The 22,334-nt window shown below is 41.5% G+C and overlaps 3 protein-coding genes across 3 annotated transcripts in view; 1 reads left to right on the forward strand and 2 right to left on the reverse strand.

The window, feature by feature from the left end:
• The window catches only part of mtrex (Mtr4 exosome RNA helicase), a 38,386-nt gene extending 16,976 nt beyond the window's left edge, over positions 1-21,410 (reverse strand). Inside the window, exons 1-18 of the mRNA XM_080420514.1 lie at positions 21,297-21,410; positions 19,434-19,571; positions 18,529-18,598; positions 18,380-18,442; positions 17,504-17,616; positions 14,892-15,066; positions 14,216-14,306; positions 13,852-13,976; positions 12,253-12,351; positions 11,514-11,646; positions 10,572-10,703; positions 6,480-6,559; positions 5,878-5,988; positions 5,645-5,746; positions 3,979-4,104; positions 1,196-1,346; positions 549-721; positions 387-455 (exon numbers count right to left, since the gene is read on the reverse strand). Of these exons, the coding sequence (XP_080276640.1) occupies positions 387-455; positions 549-721; positions 1,196-1,346; positions 3,979-4,104; positions 5,645-5,746; positions 5,878-5,988; positions 6,480-6,559; positions 10,572-10,703; positions 11,514-11,646; positions 12,253-12,351; positions 13,852-13,976; positions 14,216-14,306; positions 14,892-15,066; positions 17,504-17,616; positions 18,380-18,442; positions 18,529-18,598; positions 19,434-19,571; positions 21,297-21,397 (2,052 nt within the window). The 5' untranslated portion in view covers positions 21,398-21,410. The remainder of the gene's footprint in view (positions 1-386; positions 456-548; positions 722-1,195; positions 1,347-3,978; positions 4,105-5,644; positions 5,747-5,877; positions 5,989-6,479; positions 6,560-10,571; positions 10,704-11,513; positions 11,647-12,252; positions 12,352-13,851; positions 13,977-14,215; positions 14,307-14,891; positions 15,067-17,503; positions 17,617-18,379; positions 18,443-18,528; positions 18,599-19,433; positions 19,572-21,296) is intronic.
• plpp1a (phospholipid phosphatase 1a) overlaps positions 1-22,334 on the forward strand; it is a 91,364-nt gene that overhangs the window by 48,884 nt on the left and 20,146 nt on the right. The gene's annotated exons all lie outside the window — the stretch shown is intronic.
• On the reverse strand, positions 16,335-16,976 carry LOC308078245 (CDK-activating kinase assembly factor MAT1-like; the record flags this gene model as incomplete). Its single annotated transcript, XM_080419365.1, has 1 exon — positions 16,335-16,976. The coding sequence occupies one exon, from the start codon at positions 16,974-16,976 to the stop codon at positions 16,335-16,337; it is 642 nt and encodes a 213-aa protein (XP_080275491.1).

Genomic DNA, 22,334 nt, shown 5'->3' on the forward strand with positions numbered 1-22,334 from the left:
TAGTTTGAGTTAGTTTTGAATTGTTCATTTTTACATTTTTTGAAGAATGTGTGACAGGGTTATCGTTGACAACTAAAACGTAAGAAAAAAATAACACATCCACAGATGTACATTCTTCTGCATTCAAGCAAAACAGACAAACCGTCTGTCTGTTACTTTTCAGGATCCAAATTCAAAAACAGCAAAAGTAGCAGATCTACAAGCTCAAAACACATTGCTTTGCGCCGTGTTTACAGCTTGCAGATCTACTACTTTTGACGCTTTTGTGTGACACCGTAGTATGATCCAGCAGGGCGTTAATTTACAAACACAAAGCGTTAGAATATGGGGGATAAGAGGTTTCTGCCCGACAGCAACGAAACACAATGTGTTGTGACATAATATACCTTCACGTTGGTCTTCTTAGAGAAGTTAACGACCACGCCCCAGCCAAAGTCTGAATCTTCATTTTTCACCTGAAGGATCGCAAGAAAAAAAGTTATTACGCAACATGTGAGAATAACTGATGCTGGTTATTGTTTCATTCATGTTAAGTGTGTGTGTTTTACCTTGACCAGTCGTCCAGGCTGTAAAAAGGGTAAGCAGTATTTGGGCTTGTGGACGAACTCCTGGATCTCCTTGCCCAGTTTGGCGAGCTGCTGTCTGATCTTAAAGTAGGTGACGACGTGTTCCTCATTTGGGATCTCGATGGCATGATACTGTTCCTCCAACTTCTTCATCTCTGCACAGATACAGTTTAACCACATTAACACAAATGTTCAAAAACGTTTGTACAAATGTGAATATTTCGTTTCAACATGAGAGAGAGAGAGCACATTTATGTTACTGCATTGCTTATTTCTCACCTCAAATGTTGTCAGATACATATTTAATATTTTAATGTACCGTTAAAGTTTTAAATGAGAACATTTTGACTAGCAGAGACAGACTAGCAGAACCAACAGTGTCTCTATAATGACAAACACCTGCGCACAAGTACATTAAATCATGATTCATTAGTGTTCAAAAGGACTTGCTGTTGTCATCACACAGTATGCTTGTGTTTGGCAGGAAATTATTCCGATTTACTTAGATACTTTTTACATAGAAATGTTGAATATATATATTTTTTAAATGCTCTAAAAGTGTGAAAAATATATAGTAATTTAAGTTGGGACCCCGAGTGTATTTATTCTATTTGCATGGACAAACGTACTCTCCACTACACCGGGCAAAGCCCTGTAGTGCTGGAACTGGTAGAAGGATTTCTCCAGCATGTACTCTGGGTTGATCTCCTCCACACGCAGCAGGTTCAGGACCATGTTGTATGTGAGGTGGAAGGCGCTGTTCAGGGGGTCTGCAGAGCCCTGCAGAAAACACAACACAAGAGTTACAGTTAAGAAAACACAACACAAGAGTTACAGTTAACTGTTCAGAGGGTCTGCAGAGCCTTGCACACAAGCACAACACAAGAGTTACAGTTAACTGTTCAGAGGGTCTGCAGACCACACAATCCCTGTGAACTTGTAGATCAGCTTGTAAGTAGTTAATCAGACTAATTCATTAAAGGTATCATGACATTCATTTTCACTTTTTTTATTTTCAATGTTTTATTTGGGGTTTTATGACCTCAATTACACCCAAAAAAACTGAACTTAGAACATTCAGTGGATTTTCGGTGGTCTGGGGTTTTCTGAATAATTAGGCTGAAAAGTAATCTGAGCTTGGCCCTTCGACAGTGAGGTCACAGTCGATTAATCCCGCCCACTCTCCTCCTCGCCCCTCCCCTCCCCTATCCTTTCCTTTGAGGGGGGCGGAGCAGAGGCGATGATTGACAGGCAAAATCCCTCACCAGCGACACCCGCAGGCAAAGATTTATTTTTTCATTGCAGTTGAAAAGGCTTTAGAAATGTGAGAGAAAAACACCTGCCATGGATCACTGGAATGGAATTTTCACTTAAAACTTTTTGTACACTTTTGAAGGACCAGGACAAAGACTTTGAATGTGGTGTAAAAGTGAATGTCATTAAGCCTTTAATATAAAAATTGTATTCGAATTTGTTTCAGGTTATCCCTTTTGGCTAGGCGTCTGATACTGCTTAAATGGAAGAAAAACTCCCACCAACTTTCAAATCATGGGTTAATGATGTTATGCATCATTTGACTTTGGAGAAAATTCGCTACTCCACAAGGGGTTGTGCTCTGAAATTTTACACCATCTGGCAAACTTTTTTTTACATATATAGAGAGACTGAATGCTGCTGACATTAATGACCCATAAATTGACCCCACTGAATTTGAATTTGTTTTTGTATTATATTTTTTGTGTATTTTTTTTTATTCATTTTAAATCTTTTCTTTAATAAAATATATATATTCTACTGTGTATACTTCATTTTTTATTTATTTCATTGCAATTGTGTCTTATTTGTCTGTATTGTCCTTTGTGTTAATGGTACAATAAGATACCAGGGTTGTGGCTCTTTCGGAGCGGGAACTTTGGGGGGGTGGGAGGGGTAACATACATTCACTGTTTTTGTATGCCTTTTGTTATAGACCTGTATGTGAAAATATGAAATAAAAAAACCTTGAACAAATAAATAAATAAAAATTATTTGTTTCATGTTGATTCGAAAATAAATCGACATCTGGCTTATCTACGATCACAGATGTGACATGCCCATATGAAGACCGCTTGAAACCGGGGTTTCAGGCCACGAAAATGTAGGTGTTAAGGCAGCCTGAACATCTTAAAGAATTCCTTTTCGATCAATCGAATTATACATAATCGATAGAATAATAACAGATAGATAGCTAAAATAATAATAGATAGCTGCAGCGTTAATCACAAACTAGGAACCCTAAGTGACACATTATTACACATGGAGCACAACTTCCTCCAAGAGACTCTGGGAGAGATCTCAGACACTAAGCCAACAAGCGCTTTCACATCATCAACTCAACCTCTTTCACAAGCCAAAGGTCGTTAAGTCAAGAACTGAGAAATTTGATTCACTAAGAAAGAACGGGCCAAATAGTCTCACTCAAATGGCATACAAAAGATAGTCTTGGGCAACGTGCCACCCCTAGGAGCCCAACTGGCCACGGTCCAGACCACGGGCGTCCTCTGAAGTGTACGCACGCGTGTTGTGAATATTTTAATGGAGCAACACAGGTCCCAGTGACCCAGAGAGAGAGAACAATTATAGGGTCTGTTATCTGGCAAGCTCAATTTAATTATTCAGAGGAACGGTCAAGTGTGTTTGAGAGATGCTCTTGGGACCACCCTGGCAGTACGAGCACGGTTACAGCATCTCTGAAGAGCGAGTGGGGGTTTGGTGTAATATTGAGAAGAACTGGCCCTTGGAAATATTCTACGATTCATCGAGGTAAAGCAGAAATAGGAATGCAAAGTTTGGAGAACGGTATCACATATCGCTGTCTAAAACCGTTACTTTTCAAGAAATGGAAAAAAGAACCTGTTGTTCCATTGGATCCAATGTTACTATTTAGTCACAAGCTCGTTAATACTTTTCTTTGGTTAAAAATGTATAAACCTCACGGACACACTTAAAGGGATAGTTCACCCCCAAAATGACTTTTTTCCTATCGATTAGTCACCCCATGGAGACCGTTTTTGTTTTGGCCGCAAGTCAATAATTTGATGACCGGCAGCGGTTCCGGTAAGAGACACAAAGAGTCTCCTTTACATCTCCTACCGGAACCGCTGCCTACCGGTCCGTTGGTCATCAAATTATTGGTTTAGGACAAAACAAAAAACAATTCCATGAATTCATGTCTCCATAGGGTGACTAATCGATAGATTAGGTGAACTATCCCTTCAACATCTTTTACTTTCAAAATGATTTGAAAATAGCAAATCTACGCAGCTCACAAGCTCACAACGCAGCTATTTTCACTAGTATTTTGGCATTACACTCTTGTGCGACAACACAAACAAAATGCTAACAGCTTCATGGCAGAGAGACGGGTGGGTACCTTGAGCAGCTGTTTGCCAACGGATGGGCTCATTTTCTCGTCCACCATGAAGATGACGATGCCTCTCTCGTCCATTCCTCTCCTCCCAGCACGGCCGGACATCTGGATGTACTCACCTGACGTGATCTAGAACAGGTGCAACCCACAGTCATGATGCTAAAAAAGAAGCAGGGTATACTGGACACATTTCTTTAAAAAGGAATGTGGCGTATACCTGTGGTGCAGACAAGGACAACATTCTGCTATAGTCTTGTTCACTGGTTCTCAAACTTTTTCATGTCAAGGACCCCCAAAATGATATGTATTTGGCCGCAGACCCCACATCTCAAAATATTTTGTTCCAGGGACCAGAAGCAAAAGGTTTGAGTTACAAATGTTTGCTTTAAAAAAAATATGTATATTCAAAGATTTGCAACACGTTTTCACGATTTTTCAAACATTGCAGATCTACAAGCTCGTAGCGTGGCACTCGGTGCCGTTTTTGAATAGCCAAAGTATAAAATATGGCTGAAGTGGTTAAAATGATTATGAAGCTATATTATAACATTTGTGAAAATGTGTGCAAATCTTTGAATGTATATATTTTTACACCGTTAACACAAATCTTTGCTGTTAACAAACCATTTTGAGATGGGGGTCCGTGGCTAAATACATATCATTTTGGGGTCCTAGATATGAAAAGGTTTGAGAACCACTGATATATTTATATATATATATATATACAGATCTACAAGCTCGTAGCGCGGCACTCTGTGGCGCGCTGTGAGCTTGTAGATCTGGTATTTTTGAATAGCCAAAGTATAAAATAATGGTTAAAGTGCGTTCCAGTTATTTAAAATGGGTTGAATTGATGAAATACACTTCACTGTTGCATTTCTTTGCAGAAAGAATCTCATGTGTAATTCAGGTATGTTACAGGGCTCGGAGTGTGCCTGCGTGGAGCTTTGGCACCGACGCTCACCAGATGTTCCTCATGAACCTCTTGGAGGGCAGCTTCCTCTGCTCTCGCATTCTCTTTGTGTGTGTGTGAACAAGAGTGTTTTATGGGACCTGGCGTGCGCATGTGTGTGTACGCAAGACCCCGTGAGTGCACGTGTACAAAGTGATGATGAAGAGTCGGGGCTTCTAAGTGAAGGCAGCTTGATGCATGGCCCTCAGCCCTTATAAACAATATGTGGCTGTTTATATGATGACATAAACCATCCGGTTCCAAGACCTTAATAAAGGGCTCACAAGCAGCAGGCGGTGTGTGTGCCTGCCCTGCTCCCACACTGCACTCAGGTCAGTGTTGAGGTTTTATAAATAAAAAGGAAAAGGCATCAACGTAGTCAGAGGAAACCCATTCCAGATCAGGGATGATGCGGGGAGAACTTTCACCTGATCGTGTATAAGTAGCTTCAGAGATTAAAGCAACCAGGACTGTTTTGTGTGTGTATGTGTTCTCGTGTTCTTACAAAACGGAAGCTTCACAGATGAATAAAATGGCTAAACTAGCAGATGTATAAGCTCACAGCGACACGTTGTCAGCTTGTAGATCTGCTGTTTTTGCCATTTGTATTTGAAGTATATAGGTCAGGTCTTAAGTGGTCAAAGCAACCAGGACTGTCTGTGTGCGTGTGTGTGTGTGTGTGTGTGTGTGTGTGTGTTTGTGTTGTCGTGTTCTTACAAAGCGGTGGTTTTTGCCATCAAACTTGCGTGCGCTGGTGAAGAGCACAGTGCGAGCTGGCATGTTGATGCCCATGGCAAACGTCTCCGTAGCAAACAGGGCCTGCAAGAGACGCAGGCAGACATACAAAAATTGCAAGTGATGTATTGATATATTTTAAAGGACGTAAATATAATCATTAACAATATTGGTTCTATCTGTAGACAGGGGTCCACGTCCTTTTCTAGTCCTACCTTGAGCAGACCTTCACCGAACAGGATCTCAATGGTCTCCTTTAGGATGGGTAGGAGCCCGCCATGATGGATACCGATCCCCCTCTTCAGAAGGGGCAGCACATGCTCCACCTGTGAAATGCACACACGTTGGTTTAGTATTTCACTAGCCTTACATAGCCACACAAATCAGACATCTCTGCTGTTAAGTTTCTAGAACAGCGGATTCAAAACCAATCCCCGTCCCAATATGAAGGACCCTAGGTCGGCTGAGATCTCAGATTATCCACCATGGTAGATACATTTTACATGCAACTAATCTACTACTAACAATTACCTGACAATCTACTTAATCCAGTCAATCCGGGAACACAACTGTCATTTTAGTGCGAGTGCCGCGCTATGAGCTTGTATATCTGCAATTTTTTTATAACCAAAGAAATCTTAAAATTACACAAATGATGCTTTCCTGGTCTTAAAGGGTTAACATAAACATGATCATGTTCATGAGGATGCCCGTTCTAACAAAAACATTACAAACATAAACATGGTGGTGGTAGAGATGGGTTCTGAAACTATTTAATGTGAAAATAGGGTAAATACATGAGAATCATCCTCCTGACCTGAGGTAGTTTCTTATCTTCATCAGAAAGACAGTCAATAGCATTGTTGAACACTTCCTCTACGAGACGTTTCTCTTCCTCTGGGACAAGGAAACAAATAAACACAGCAGAATTAACCATTTGCAATGTCCATATAGACACATTTATTTTGTATCTGTCCTTGTAACACACACACACACACACACACACACCCCCAAGAGAGCCAGGTAGGTGCGTCACAGCTTAAGTAAATCAAGGAGGACGACACAGGAGGAGAAAATTGCACAGGAGAAATTTCTCACACACAGCAAATGTATAAACTGTTTACATCACACTGTCACAGCCACAATAACACAATGTGATTCAGCGTACATGTTTCTGTTTATTTGTAGCAATGACATTCCATCTCTGTCCCCGTCTAGTATGCAGTCCCTTCAGCTGAGCCTTAAAGGGATAGTTCACCCCCAAAAATAAGATATTTTTCTTGCATTCCTAAGCCAATAATTTGATGACCAGCGGACCGGTAGGCAGCGGTTCCCGGTAGGAGATACAAAGGAGACTCTTTGTGTCTCCTACCGGAACCGCTGCCAGTGATCAAATTATTGGCTTAGGAATGAGACAAAAACAAAACAATATCCATGAATTCAAGTCTCCACGGGGTGACTAATCCATAGAAAAAAAGTCATTTTGGGGGCGCAGCATACTTCAAACAACGCCAAACTTTTTCGACAACTGCACTAGGTCTGCTAGCATTTCCCTCTACACCAGATCTCTCCGCGAAAAACAGCACATCTACCTCGGCGTGTGAGCTTGTAGATCGCGTTATTTTCGCAGAATGTGTGGAACGCCAAGGTTTCAAGAGGTTAAACGTGTAACACTCTGTATGAACTATGAAAATAAAATGATTGGAAGAAAAGAAAGGACTTGTCAGTTTGGTTTGTCTCAGCCTAGTCTAATTAGTCCCATTCCACTCTCTCACACACCTCTAACACAGCCCAGAAACTATGTGTCATAGCAGGGCTAAAAGAGGGAACCATAGAGGGGGGGGGGGGGGGCTGGTGGCATGCAGAGAAGTGGGACTGGGATCGAAAAAAAGATATGGAGAGGAGGAGGACGAGGAGGAAAGTTCAGCGGAGGAAAGAAGTTGTTTGGGGAGAGGAGGACTTGAGTGCAGAGGAAAAGAGAAGGAGCCACGTGGCTGACCGTCTCCTCGCTGACCCTGCAGACAGGAGGGTCCGACTGTGTCTGAACAACTCCAGACCGGCAACAGCAGGTCTATTAATATACCCAGGAGGAAAGGCAGCCTGGATTATCAAAGCAACTATCTATCAAGTACTATAATGTATGGAGAAATTAAACTCCCTAGTTTTCCACACAGAAATAAATTCCATTTTTCCATTATGGGTTTGAGTGGAAAATATGTGGAATAACAGTGACTGTATTTAATACACAGGTTAATAGACAAAGTGGTGGTTCAGATTTTAAAAATCAAGACTAGAGGAGATATGGTTAGAAGTTTTGAGGTATTTTGAGGTATCAAGTGTATAATATTCAGGTCCTGGAACACTGATGTTTGTTGGTAGAAGGGGTGTGTGGATTCACTGATGTCTAGATAGATGTTAATCCCACTCAATAAATTATCGCTTCCATTTGGAAATAAAAATGGCATTATTGATAATAGGGGCAGCAGGCCTAGCTGAGTGGGTAGAGGCTGTGTGGTCACCGGTTCGCCCCAGTCTCTGTGTCTAAATGTCCCTGAGCAAGAGACTTAACCCTTAACTCTTTGACTGCCAGAGTATTTTCATAAAGTACTCCCCCAGTGCCAGCAATTTTCGTGTTTTTTTATTTTGAATTTTTTTCATGAAAATAATTTGAAGACACATAATTTAAAGACGCAGCACAAATCCGCCACTAGAGAGCAGCACATGACAGCTTGATCAGGTCGTTGGGTCACGGTCAGCCTTCTTGAGAGATTAGACAGGGAAAAACATGAAAACGGATGTGACGTCGTCCCAGAAGGTCTGATCGGCCAAAATTACGATGTGATACACGACGGCGATGACTGATCGTCACCCAGACCATAGATTATAGAAGAGAACCTGTCCGTTTGTCTGTTATACCCTGTGAAAAACCGTTTGTTTACCTATTATGGACGAAAATGACCGGGGAAAAAAATCAAAAACCGGAAACGGAACCCAGGTCATGAAACCGGATGCAGATGTGGGTGAAGTAAGTGGAACTCGAAAATAACATTGAATATTAGATATAATATATTAATCAGAGATTAAACAATGAACACGCGTCCAGCGCGTCTAACGCGTCGACGGCCAACTGGACAAAGTAGCTATTGACGCGTTATCGCGTCAAGGGCAGTCAAAGAGTTAAACTGCTCCCCGGGCATTGTACTGGCAACCACTGTTCCCAATAGTTAGGATGGGGAAATGCAGATGACAAAATTATTTGAAAGGTACTGTAGCAAATACCCTGACAATAAATAAAGGGACACAATTATTATTATTCAAGGACAAATGGGTTATTTAGAATTTTGGGTGGACCCGTCTCATCTAGGGCTGGGTATTGCCTACAACCTCATGATAGATATGTATCACGATACAGAGGCCACGATACGTAACGCGATACGTGTTTATTTTTAAATAATGACCGTGTCCAAATACGTTTGAAAAACTTAGTTGATAACATTTAAACAAAAAGTCAGGAAATAAATACAAATTAAAATAAATAATGTTTTGATGGATAAATGCAAAAGATTGAATCATTAATAAATGCAAATGAAATATTCTCTTTACATGTTTTTTTTTACTGCAACTCATGTCTGAGTCTCAGACACACACATACACCCATAACTGATGTTTTTTATGCCGTGTCAGACAGCATTTCCTACCGTGTCGATATGGTAGCCTCTGTATCGATAAGATTATCGGCAAGGAATACGATACGATTATTTCCGTATCGATTAATTGAACACACCCCCCTAGTCTTATCTGTGTGACAGGTCCATGACGATCAGAAGAATATAAAGACGCCTTGTGGAATCTATACAGAAATAAAATAATCTTAAATTGGCACAGCTGGGTTAACGCACAATGCCTCTTATTTATGAGTCTGCCACAGCACAGTTACCACAAAATTAAGATAGAAAGAGCATAACTGTCCAAATGTGTCTTCGTATAAGTGCATGTTTTATTTCACTGAAAACAACCAGAGGCAGATAGATGAAATCTTCCGCATTTAGATAGATCTAGAGGGCTGGCTTTGCCAAGTCCAATTTGAAGCTCCATTATCTGCCAGCGCAAAATGCAGAGCCGCCTTCATAAAGAATCCTGTCACATGTCTGTAATGGACAGAACAGTTGAGAACAGCTGGGCTGGCAGCACAATGAACCATATTCATTGCAATCTGAGTGGAGACGATCAGTAATGTGACCGCTCCAATCTGTCTTGTTGGCACATGACGATGTTTTGTGGCTGACATCACTTTAAACAGGATTCTTCTCTCACACTCCAATTTCCTGCTGTACCATGTTTAACCCCCACTTATATTCTGAAATAGCCTTAGATTAAGACTCTCGTAGATGCATTTTATCGATTCTGACATTTTCAATCTACAGAGTCTTGGCTACCACCCCCCAGTTTCCACTGGATTGTCACCTCTGATGCCCGTAGTTCTCCAAACATGTACAAATGCAAAATATAAGGTGCTTACCCGCTGGCCCCAAATGCTAACTTGCCCTATGGTGTAGTTGTGCAATGTATTAGTCTATATTTTTCAATAAATAAGTGTTTTTTTAGTGTCTTTTCCCCACCTCGTTTACTTCTTAATCTAAGGCTAATTCTGTAACTATATTTTACTTTCAATGAATAATCTACAACTGCAACTTAGGAAATCACAGATATTTTGCATTCTCTTGAGTCCCCTCAAAGCAAGACTGGACACTTTTCCCACTGCAGGCATTACAGCCAAGTCACTGAAACATGATCCCAAAATATTTTTCTATGCAAGATGGTGACCTGTTAAGACATCTGGGAAATAGTACTTTCACTGGAATAAAAACAGAAGCTAAAACTACCTTTCTTGAAAGTGCAGTCAACATACCTCTGTTGAAATCCAGCTTGGACACCTGTAGGGCATAAGCCTCACACTCCTTTTTACTGAAGCTGAAGATAATGACGGGCTGGAAGTTCCTCTCCATGATCATCTTCACAATCTTGAACACACTGGATGGACCTGGAGGAGGGGGGGTAATACAATGTTTAATATTACCGGTAATCATTTATCTCAATGACCATTAGGCCTGTCACAATTATTACATAATTGTCTAATGGCAATTATTTGAGATAATCAATTATTTTGCATAATCGCCATAATCGTTTCCATGTGGAAAGATGTTCATAAATTTTCAAACATAAAAAAAAAATAGCAGATCTACAAGCTTACAACACGTCACTTTGTATACTTGTAGATCAGCGATTTCGATATAAACTGCTCAAAAAGTTCGGAAACTTAAATTCTGTCAATTATATCTCCCCTTTAATAATACCAATTGCTATTGTGTTTTATATCATTTATATCGTTGATTAGTCACCTTTACAACGAGGTACAGCTGGTAAGGAACGGGCATTCGTGGAATGAGCAACACAGCTAAACGTGTGGGTAGCGCCTCCAAAATAAATTGTCAAAATCACCCAATATGCTTCTGTTGGTAATCGCTCTCGTTTTGATGTCAGCCCACACGTTTCGCTGTGTTGCTCATTCCACGAATGCCCGATGATATAAATGATTTAAAACACAATACCAATTGGTATTATTAAAGGGGAGATATAATTGACCGAAGTTAAGTTTCAGAACTTTTTTTGAGCAGTTTATATATATTTTTTTTTAAACACGGCACGAATGATGCTTTTGTGTGACGCTAATGATGTAGTATGATCAAGTAGGGTGTTCATTTACGGGGGGGGGGGGGGACAAGTTAGAATATGGAGATACTAATTGAACGAATGTGATTTGCCTGCAGTCTGAACAAAGCCCTAAACAAACCTTTAGTCCCTCCTTTCCTCCCTCTTGGATCCCACTTGCCACCGCCACCACCTTTGTTGCCCATCCCAGAATCCCCAGCGCTGTCTCTCAGGACTCCCATTGCTGTGTTGAAGTTATCCTCTCTGAAGTCACCCTGGAGGAAAAACACATGTACTTGAGTAAAAGTACAAAAGTATTGGCACAAAATTTACTTAAAAGTTCAAGCTCACAACGCGTCGCAATTGTGAGCTTGTAGATCTGCTATTTTCAAATGGCCAAAATATGTATAAGGCTGAAGTGGTTAATGTATGTTTTGTAATAATAATCTAAATCTACAAAGTAACTAAAGTTTTCAAATAATTGTAGTGGAGTAAAAGTACAATATTTGCCTCTGAGATGTAGTGGAGTAGAAGTAAAAGTACAGAAAATTGGAAATACTCCAATAAAGTAAAAATACCTCAAAACTGTACTTAAGTACAGTACTTGAGTAAATGTGCTTAGTTACTTTCCACCACTGCAATATGGTATAACTCATGTAAATTGGTTTTATTTATTACAGCTGACAGACACAAATGGATCGTCATCTTTGTGTTTGTTTGTGAGAGGTCCACGATGGAAAGAAACCCTGGACTGTGTTTTATCCTCAAATGCTTTTTAACCAACATGATGGTATGATAGGTTATTTGCAATTCAAATGAACTAAACCAAGATATAACCATACTAAAAGCTGAGTAAACATGGACACTAGACCAGGCCTTACGTTCTCATCCACCACCAGGTGGAGTCCATCGCCCCCTGCTGGGAAGATGTAGTGCTGCAGAGGAGTCGGACGATAGTCTGTGTACACCACATGACAGGGCTGTGGACAGACATTAAGACAGGACATAGTTCACTAGAGCTCACAGTCATGACAGGGCTGTGGAGAGACATTAAGACAGGACATAGTTCACTAGAGCTCACAGTCATGACAGGGCTGTGGAGAGACATTAAGACAGGACATAGTTCACTAGAGCTCACAGTCATGACAGGGCTGTGGACAGACATTAAGACAGGACATAGTTCACTAGAGCTCACAGTCATGACAGGGCTGTGGACAGACATTAAGACAGGACATAGTTCACTAGAGCTCACAGTCATGACAGGGCTGTGGAGAGACATTAAGACAGGACATAGTTCACTAGAGCTCACAGTCATGACAGGGCTGTGGAGAGACATTAAGACAGGACATAGTTCAATAGAGCTCACAGTCATGACAGGGCTTTGGAGAGAAATGAGACGGGAACAGTTCACTAGAGCTCACAGTCAAAAACCCAAGGAAAACTACTGAAAACTATTCTTTCAAAAACTATACAGTTTAGGCATTTAGCAGACGCTCTTAATCCAGAGCGATTTACAGTAAGCAAGGACACAAGATAATACATTAATAATACATCAAATGAATAGAAATAGTAATCTAATAATAAAGTAATACATAAGTAAACCAATAATCTAATACATACGTATCAGCCTATATTTGAAACTATACACACTATAGGATGCCAGGTCAACAATGACCTGGCATCTGTCTACATAACATTAGCCTGGTTCCAGACGAATCTGCCTTTGCAAAATTGCATCGCACTTTAGCCCTCGGCAGATTAGGTCTGGCCCCCCTCCATAGAGATTCCATTTCTCTCCCTCCGCAGTTGTGCGGAACCAACCAGGGCCCAGTATCCAAATGTGGGCGGGCTTATCACCTTATTTGGAGCAATGACGTGCAAGGAAGCACTGCTCTGATTGGTTCGTATACAAGGAAGCACTGCTCTGATTGGTTTAGGTCTAACCAATAGAGTCCGTTTGGATCTTTTTGTAACCGCCCCTTGGAAAAAAATCTATCGTTGATAGGGACCAGACTAATATCCACGCAGTGTGTCGTGTGATATTGTCTGGCCACGCGAGGCTAACATAACATGCTATCTAAGTCACATTTTAGCCTTTGCAGGATCATGCAAGGTCGTCAAGGCTAGAAGGGCAAGTGCTACGGGCTGAGTCTGAAGAGGTGAGTCTTCAGATTACGGCAGAAGATTGGGAGTGAGTCTGCAGTTCTAACTGCAATGGGGAGTTCATTCCATAGTTTGGGAGCCAGGAGGGAGAAGAGTCTGGAACGTGTGGGAGCGTTGTCCCGGATGTTTTAGGGAAGGTTCTGACAGCTGTGTTAGCTGATCTGAGAGAGCGGGAGGGGTTGTAGGGTTGGATCAGGCTTTGAAGATACGGGGGAGCCATATACCTTTGGTTGCATTGTAGGCCAACGTCAGTGTTTTGTACAATCACACATTTTGCACAAACACTCTGGTTGTGCAGCCATATCACACCAGCTCACCTGCTTGTGGAGGTGACAGATCCACTCTGCAAACTGTCTGGCGTTGGGAATGGTGGCGGACAGGAAGACGTAATGCACGTTGTCGGGCAGGAGGATAATGGTCTCCTCCCACACCACGCCACGCTCTGAAATATGTACACATTTTACATTTGATTATTATATTTGAGTACAGAGATTATATTTGTTCTCACTTCCTGACATGTACTGTATGGGGTTATTATCATGCACAGTGAGGTGTTTTTCCTGTAGTATGTACTGTATGGGGTTATTATCATGCACAGTGAGGTGTTTTTCCTGTAGTATGTACTGTATGGGGTTATTATCATGCGCAGTGAGGTGTTTTTCCTGTAGTATATCCACGCACCTGCGTCTCTCATGTAGTGGATCTCGTCAAAGATGACCCAGGCCACCTCCCGCATGATCTCAGAGCCTCTGTACAACATGCTTCTCAGAATCTGGGAATGACATCATATCAAACATAACTATGGGAATGACATCATATCAAACATAACTATGGGAATGACATCATATCAAACATAACTATGGGAATGACATCATATCAAACATAGCCATATGACACTCTGACTTAAGGAAATTACTAATGTAGATGGCATCAACCAATAATATATAGTCTTACCCACTTGAGCCCTACTCAAACATTTCCAAAAATAGCCTATCTAAAAGCTCACCATGCGTTGAGAGCTTGTAGAACAGTTATTTTAAAGTTTTTTCCCTATGAGTAATGACATGACCAAAAGATGATTGAGCACCTTTCAAGAGCAAAGTCACAAGTGAAGAACACAAGAAAAAAACAATAACTATAATAACATTAAAAAGTGAGGGTTGGGGGTTAAAATAACCTTTGTAAAGGTTGAGTTTTCATTCACATAATTGTATTTGTTCACTCTCAATTAACTGAGTGTACAAATGGAACCAAATGATCTCACAGAAGTTACAGACCAGTAAGTCCATTTCGACCCCCGGTGGGTGGAAATGGACCGGACTGTTTGTTAAGAAAAACAAACAGTGATGCCCTGTACCTCGGTTGTCATGACGAGGCAGGAGGCGGTGGGGTTGATGGTGACGTCGCCGGTCATCAGTCCTACGTCCTGGAACTCCTCGTACATCTCTCTGTACTTCTGGTTGGACAAGGCCTTGATGGGACTGGTGAAGATCACCCTCTGCTTCTCCCTCAAGGCCAGCGCTATGGCATACCTGTAAATACAACATGTATTGAATTGAAATATACATTTATAATTTTTATTCATGTAAAAATAGCAGAAATAGGTACAAGCTTATAGCTATCTACAAGCTTACAACGCGTCACAAAGTCACACGTTGTAAGCTTGTAGATCTGCTATTTTTGCTATATATTTAATAATTGAAAATGTGTGAAAGTCCGTCAACATGAAAACGATGACAATTATGCAAATATAATTGAATAAAAATAATTGCGATTGGACGATTATGTCATAATTGTGACAGGCCTAACTACATAAATATAAATATGGAGATACTGGGATCCCTGGTGTCATCAGAAACAGCTGATGTCGTGATGACAAACATGGGCATAAATGTCAGAGAGAGACCCACTGTTCTCTAAAAGAATAGTTACACCGAAGGTGTCCCAGAGGGCTCAGTGACACGCCAACCCAGAGGTGTTATCCTCCAGCCACATCCTTGGGGCGTGGCATTGCGTCCATATTATCCAGTCGTGGTCCCGGTGACCTGTAAGTTTCAATGGGATGGGGCTGGTATCGGTAGAGAGAGCATGATCCTCCTCTATCATGGCCACAGGCTGGAGAGACATTGTCTGACCCATACGGATGCCAGTAGAGAATACAACGGCAGGGCTTACATTTACAAATGTAACCCTTTAAGACCTGAGGCGATTCTTTAAAAAAATCTAAATCCTAACAGTTTTTGGAAAAAAATCTAAACATTATTTTTTCACGATTTTTCAAAAATAGCAGATCTACAAGTTCATAGCGCGGCACTCGGTGCCGCGCTATGAGCTTGTATATCTGCTATTTTTGAATAGCCAAAGACATCTAAAGTGACACAGATGCGTTCCAGGTATTAATGGGTTAAGTTGACGATTAATTGTCACACAAATAATTACGATTAACGATTTAATTGTGTTTGTGTGTGGGCATTGAACATTGGAACATAAGAATACAATCTTAATTTACGTTTGGTTTTTAGGCTTCATAATCACAAATTGCTAAGGGCAGATATGACAAATAACTTAAATATACAAATAAATTACTGACATATCCAATAATTTTATACTTTCAAAAACGTTTTAACATAACGGAAATAGCTGATCTACAAGCTTACAACACGGCACGAAGTGACGTGCTGTAAGCTTGCAGATCAGCTATTTCTAGAAAATTTTGGAACATGGAAACGATGATGACGATTATGCAAAATAATAGTGACAGGCCTAGCGGCAGGCTTGGCTTGTCTGTCTTCTCTATATGTCAAGAGTCTAGCTGGGCAGCAGCATGGTGGTCCTTGTGCTGAGCCAGCAGAAGGGTGGCGGGGAGATGAGAGGACTCCAGGTCGTCCAGCAGGGCCTCCTTGCTCTTCCTCTTGGTCTGCACGTGGCGCTGCCTTTCCCGCGCGGCCTCCAGCCGTCTCCGCTCCTTGCCCCGCTGCTCCAGGAACAGCAGCTTCTCCAACTCCTCCTTCTCTCGCGTCAGCTTGGCCTTGTTCTTCTGGATGAGCGTCCGGTTCTCCCGCTGGTACTGCTCCATGGCCTGCTTGGTGCTCTCCGCGTCCATGTTGTTGGTCAGGTTGTACACGACGTCCTCCACCTGCTCCAGGTAGTCGTTGTATTCGTCCGCGTCGCGGAAGTCCGCGTCCGTCTGGTTGTATATGCGGAGCACCTTCTTGCGGATGTCCACCTCCTTGTCCACGGCGGGGTCCTCGAAGAGCTGCACGCGGAAGTTGTTCTTCCTGAGCGGCGTGTCGCACTGCGTGCACTTGCCCGTGCCGTGCTCGAACATGTTGGAGTTCACGCAGTTCTCGCACAGCGTGTGGCCGCAGACGTTCACCATCAGCTTCAGGGATGGGTTGCTGAACTTGGTCGTTTTGCACGTCGGACAGCCTTGGTAATCCATATTATTCTGCTGTCAGGATAGGCTTAGAAATTGTGTTCTCTACTGGAAAAGCCTCAAGAGAAAGCAAATATCTGCTCTGTGCTAGAATGTAGTCCTATTGTGCATTCTACTACTTATATTGAATGCAGCGGCACAAACGTGTTGCAAAGCTTGGTCAATCCTTGGTGAAGCCGATGCCCCCCCCCCCCCCACTATAAAAGACCAAGGTCAGTTGTCTCCTTATATGGGGTTACGGGCATCCTGACATGGTCTACCTCGCGGTGGCATCCATTTATGACTAATGCTGGCAAGTATGCTCTGAAACGTTCTTTACACCCACAGACGGACAGACCGATACAGATATTCTGGGATGTTTGGTTCTGGTAAACCCCGCTCAGCACAAACCATCCCCGGGTCATCAGCGACACACACAAGTTTGAAGTCGATCGGTCAGACGGTGCCCGAGTTATACCCGACACACACACACAGGTTTCAGGAATGTATAGTGTGATGATGTCAGTGCTTCACACAAAGCTAGTGAGACTCACTCTGCACAGACGGTCTTGCCAGCGGAGGTGTGAGCAGACACCAGGACAGACTGGTTGTTCTCGATGCATGAGAGGGCCTCACGTTGGAACGGGTCGAGGGTGAAAGGGTACTCCTGCAAAAAGAAGCAAAGACAAAGGATTTATTTATAACAATTCTCAGCTTGTATTTATTACACTGAATGTGTTGAGATTCCAGATAAAAAGAGCATCATCACTAGATTTGTTTTATGTCTCCAATTGTACACTTGAAGTGGATGTTTCAATAAAAGACATAATAATTTACATTTAAACCATATAGCTAGTAAATGCAAGCACATTTTTAAGTATCATTGAACTGATGCATTTCAACATTAAGGATAATTTGAACATCTCTTTCATTTAATCAAGCATTTGGCAGACGCTTTTATCCAGAGTCGTTTGAAGTGCAAGATCAGAGTAAATGGCACGGACTCCTCAGTTCACGACACATTGCAATGCATTGTGAGCTTGTAGATCAGCTACTTTCGCAGACCGACACCAGGGTATACAATGGAGTGTAAATTATTAAACATGCAGACCATGGCCCATGGCTAGTTTTGATACAGTTCCTGGCCCGGTCAACATTAGATTCCACGCTACGCGGCTGAACCCAAGGACGCTTTACAGTACACAAAATAAACAAATTAATTGCCAAAAGCCTGAGTAAATGTTTCTTCAGTGTGGACTTGAAAGAGTCCAGTGTTGGCGTCTGGCGAATCTCCATGGGGAGAGAGTTCCAGTCGTCAGGGGCTGCCACACTGAAAGCTCTATCGCATTGTATGTAATTACAATGCTAAGAAAACAAATGAGAGGTACAAAAATAAATGAACTAGAATAGCAGATAAACATCAACGCTACCTTGGCGGCTTTCCCCACACGAGGTTTCAGTGGTACGTAGGTCTCATTGGAAGGCAGGGCGACCTGTTTGGGGGAACAGCAGCAGCAGTTTAACTCGGATGTACATTTAGAAATAATGCAATAAAACCTTTTTAATGTTCCGTCTTTACCTCATGCGTGCATCCTTCCACCGTCTCTACTGCCTCCACCTTCACCTGGGGCATAAAATCAGTGATACTGCTGGAAAATGGATGAAAGGAATTCACATTAACTTCAGAAGCACAACACGCTGCATAAGCAACACTATCAACTAAGGATCGCCTGATATCTATTCTATAAAGTTCAAGTTTGTGTGGACAAATATGACCATAATATGGTATACATGGTAGATATTATGGACATGCCTGACGCACAACCCATATATGGCCAGTATGGAGAAACACTTATGTTGCTATATCAGTGGTGCTTAAATTTTTTCATGTCAAGGACCCCCAAAATGATATGTAAATGGTGCATTTATATAGCGCTTTTATCCAAACCTTTACATTGATTGTGCCATTAACCCATTCACACACACATTCATACACCGATGGCAGAGGAAACCATGCAAGGCACCAACCTGCTCATCGGGAGCAATTAGGGGTTCAGCGTCTTGCTCAAGGACACTATTTGACACCAACTCTGGGGGAGCGCCCCAGCCCGGGATCGAACTGGGAACCTTGCGGTTTTCCAGTTCACTCTACCCGGCCACTCTACCCCTGAGCCACTGCCGCCCATGTATTTGGCCGCCGACCCCCATCTCAAAATATTTGGTTCCAGATCCCCCAGAAGCAAAGATTCGAGTTAAAAATGTTCGCTTTAAAAAATATACATTCAAAGATTTGCAAAAATGTTCATGATTTTTGAATAGCCAGTATATAATATGGATAAAGGGGTTAAAATTATTGTGACGCTATTGACTACTTTTCCTGGGGACCCCTTGTACAAAAGGGCCCCTGGACCTTACTTTGAGAACCAATGTGCTATATTTACATAGCTAATTTTTTTGAATGGGTCAAATTAAACAGCATCTTACTTTATGTCATAAGAAGCCGTGTCGGGTCGAGGTCTCTTCCCAAACATCACTTCCTCAGTAGGATCGGGGTCAGCTGACCTCTTGGGCCTGGCAGGTCCATCCTTCTCACTGCCATGTTTAGCGCCAAGGAGGACTTTCCTGGTAACAAAAGGGGAAAGAATATAATGATCACTGACTGTCGATACTTGATAGTTTAGCAAGTCATTAACAACTTAAACGTTTTGTAAATTAAAGTCTGCAATTTATTTTACACAACCTGAAACTTTGCTTCTGGTAAAACGAAGCAGTGCGGGCAATAAATCACCAAGAAAACAACAAAACTAGATAGTTAAACAATTGCTGCTCGTTTTTTATTTGCAACCGAACCATTATTGTCTCTTACACAAACAAAAAACATATTGTTGACAATAATAATGTCTGCTGCTGTGTGTAAAGCCTGATGAAGCAAGGCGACAAAACACATAATCTTCCAGAGAAAGAGAAAGAGTTCCCAGAAGTACAAAACACAACAAGTCAGTAACGCAGACCATATCTAAAACAACAAACACAAATACATGTTTTTTTTCCCTACAGATTTCCTTTTTTGTGTGTTACAAACAGTTTCCATGCAATGTTTGGTTTCATTTTTAGCAGCAAAGGCTGCATTTGGATGAAATATGGGTGAAATAATTTCCATATCAGTTACTCAATAAGTTAACTAACTAATATCATTGTAGAAAGAAACCAAACAGTACATATTTGCCATTAAAGAGAAACGACAGAGTCAAATCAATGTTGTAAACCAGTGGTTCTCAAACTTTTTCATGTCAAGGACCCCCAAATTGACACTTACTAGCCCACGGACCCCCATTTGAAAAGATATGCCAGGGACCCCAATAAGAGCAGATTACTTTTTTACGGCTCTAGCAGTGATTCTCAACCATTTTAATTTCACAGACCCCCAGTTTGACATGCATTAGAGGCTACGGACCCCCATTTAATGGCATTTGCATATCTGGGACCCCAATTCATATTGTAAAATCAATGTTAATTTAACTCTGAGAGTGTACAAATGGAACCAAATGGACCCTAACGGGTCCATTTGGTTCCATTTGTACACTCTCAGAGTTACAGACCTATAAGGTCCATTTGGATCCTATCCATCATTTAGCTGGGGACCCCCTGGAACCCCCTCAAGTACCCCTGGGGGTCCCCGGACCCCACTTTGAGAACCACTGTTGTAAACAATAAACAATTAGACTACATAATGTAAGTATCTAAAAAAGGTTGAAAAGCCAGGGTCGTGTTTAAGACAGCATAATGTCAGCATAAGTATCAAAACATTCAAACTATAATGATATAATGGATTATTATAATGCTAAAAACAAACTATAACTAAACTGGCTATATAGTTATTACTGGCTTATTACTTCGTCGTACGACGTCGGCCGGCCGAAAAACAGACAGATCTACAAGCTCACAGGGCCTCGCATCGCAAGGCCTGGTGAGCTTGTAGATCTGCTGTTTTCAGCCAGTTTTAGACACAGATATCTATGGTTTTAGACACAGCGACAGTGTTGCCAGATTCTGTGAGAGAAACAAGCAACCAGGTCTAGGAAAACCAGCCCAAAAGCAGCGACTATGGGGCCCATATGAGCACTTTAACGTATACATCAGCTATTTGAAAATAGCAGATCTACAAGCTCACAATCACGACGCGTTGTGAGCTTGTAGATCTGCTATTTTCAAATAAAATCTTGTGGGGAAATTATAATAAGCAGATCTGGCAACCCTGGACAGCAAGCATGTTCATTTCTGCTCTTTTTTCATATTTTAAGACACATTAGACATTAAGGCAGTAACACATGTTTATTAACTATTTACCCTGAAATCTGGGGTGTTGTAGAAGCAGGAGACTTCTTTCCAGATGCGGTTTGTTCATCATCAAACACGCTGAACAGTCCTTCTCCAAACGGGTCCGCCATGATGCTGGGATGTGTGGTGGAGGTTCGATTCCCACAATGCAACAACACACTAACTTCTTCCGCTGACGGTCATGGGTCATCACCGCGCGACAAGCCCAACTGGGGTTCCTATTAGGAATTATAACCATTAGAACCCGCCTCCTCTAAATCTGTATCCGGTACTTTCCATAAAGCACACATAAAGGGCACTCACAGGCTGTTTCCGTATCCGCCTGATTCTCTCTAAACCGGATATGCAGCCTAGGCAAAGGTGAATTGATCCCAGTCAACGGTGTTGCCAGATTTTGCAAGGGAAACAAGCAACAAGGTCTACGTAACGAAAACATGCCCAAAAGTCCAGTGACCAGTTTCACCACTTGAACACCTTGAACCCCAAAATAAAATGTGAGGCCCAAATACATACACTATTTGAAAATAGCTGTTATTTTCAAAACGGTCTTGAAATAAATGTGAAATATTTTAAATATTATTTTAAACATTACATAAATCTTGTATGGGGGTCCCTGGCTGGTACAACATTAGCCCTAGAATGTCTGTGATCTTACATACATTTCAAGTATTCAAATATTTTTGGAATACTTGAAATGTATGTAAGATCACAGACATTCTAGGGCTAGTACAACATAATATATTGTGTGAAAAATATTATTATCAGACGGGGATCTGCAGCCAAATTGCATTGATTGATTGATTGATTGATTGATTGATTGATTTTATTTTTTTGACTTTATTAACAGTTTGCAAATGGTAGCCTACAGTGGTACCTGGTACGATTATACAATGGTGCTGCTAAAAGGATAACACAAAAGCCCTTATGGCTTATTCCAGACAGTGGTCCTGTGTATTCAATTCATTCATTTCAAGACATACACAACAATATACAATAATATACACTGGTTTAAACAACATTAGATTAGGAGCAAGCCCAAATAAGCAA

This window comes from Gymnoscopelus braueri (assembly GCF_963280865.1).
Source record: "Gymnoscopelus braueri genome assembly, chromosome: 22".
Lineage (NCBI taxonomy): Eukaryota > Metazoa > Chordata > Actinopteri > Myctophiformes > Myctophidae > Gymnoscopelus > Gymnoscopelus braueri.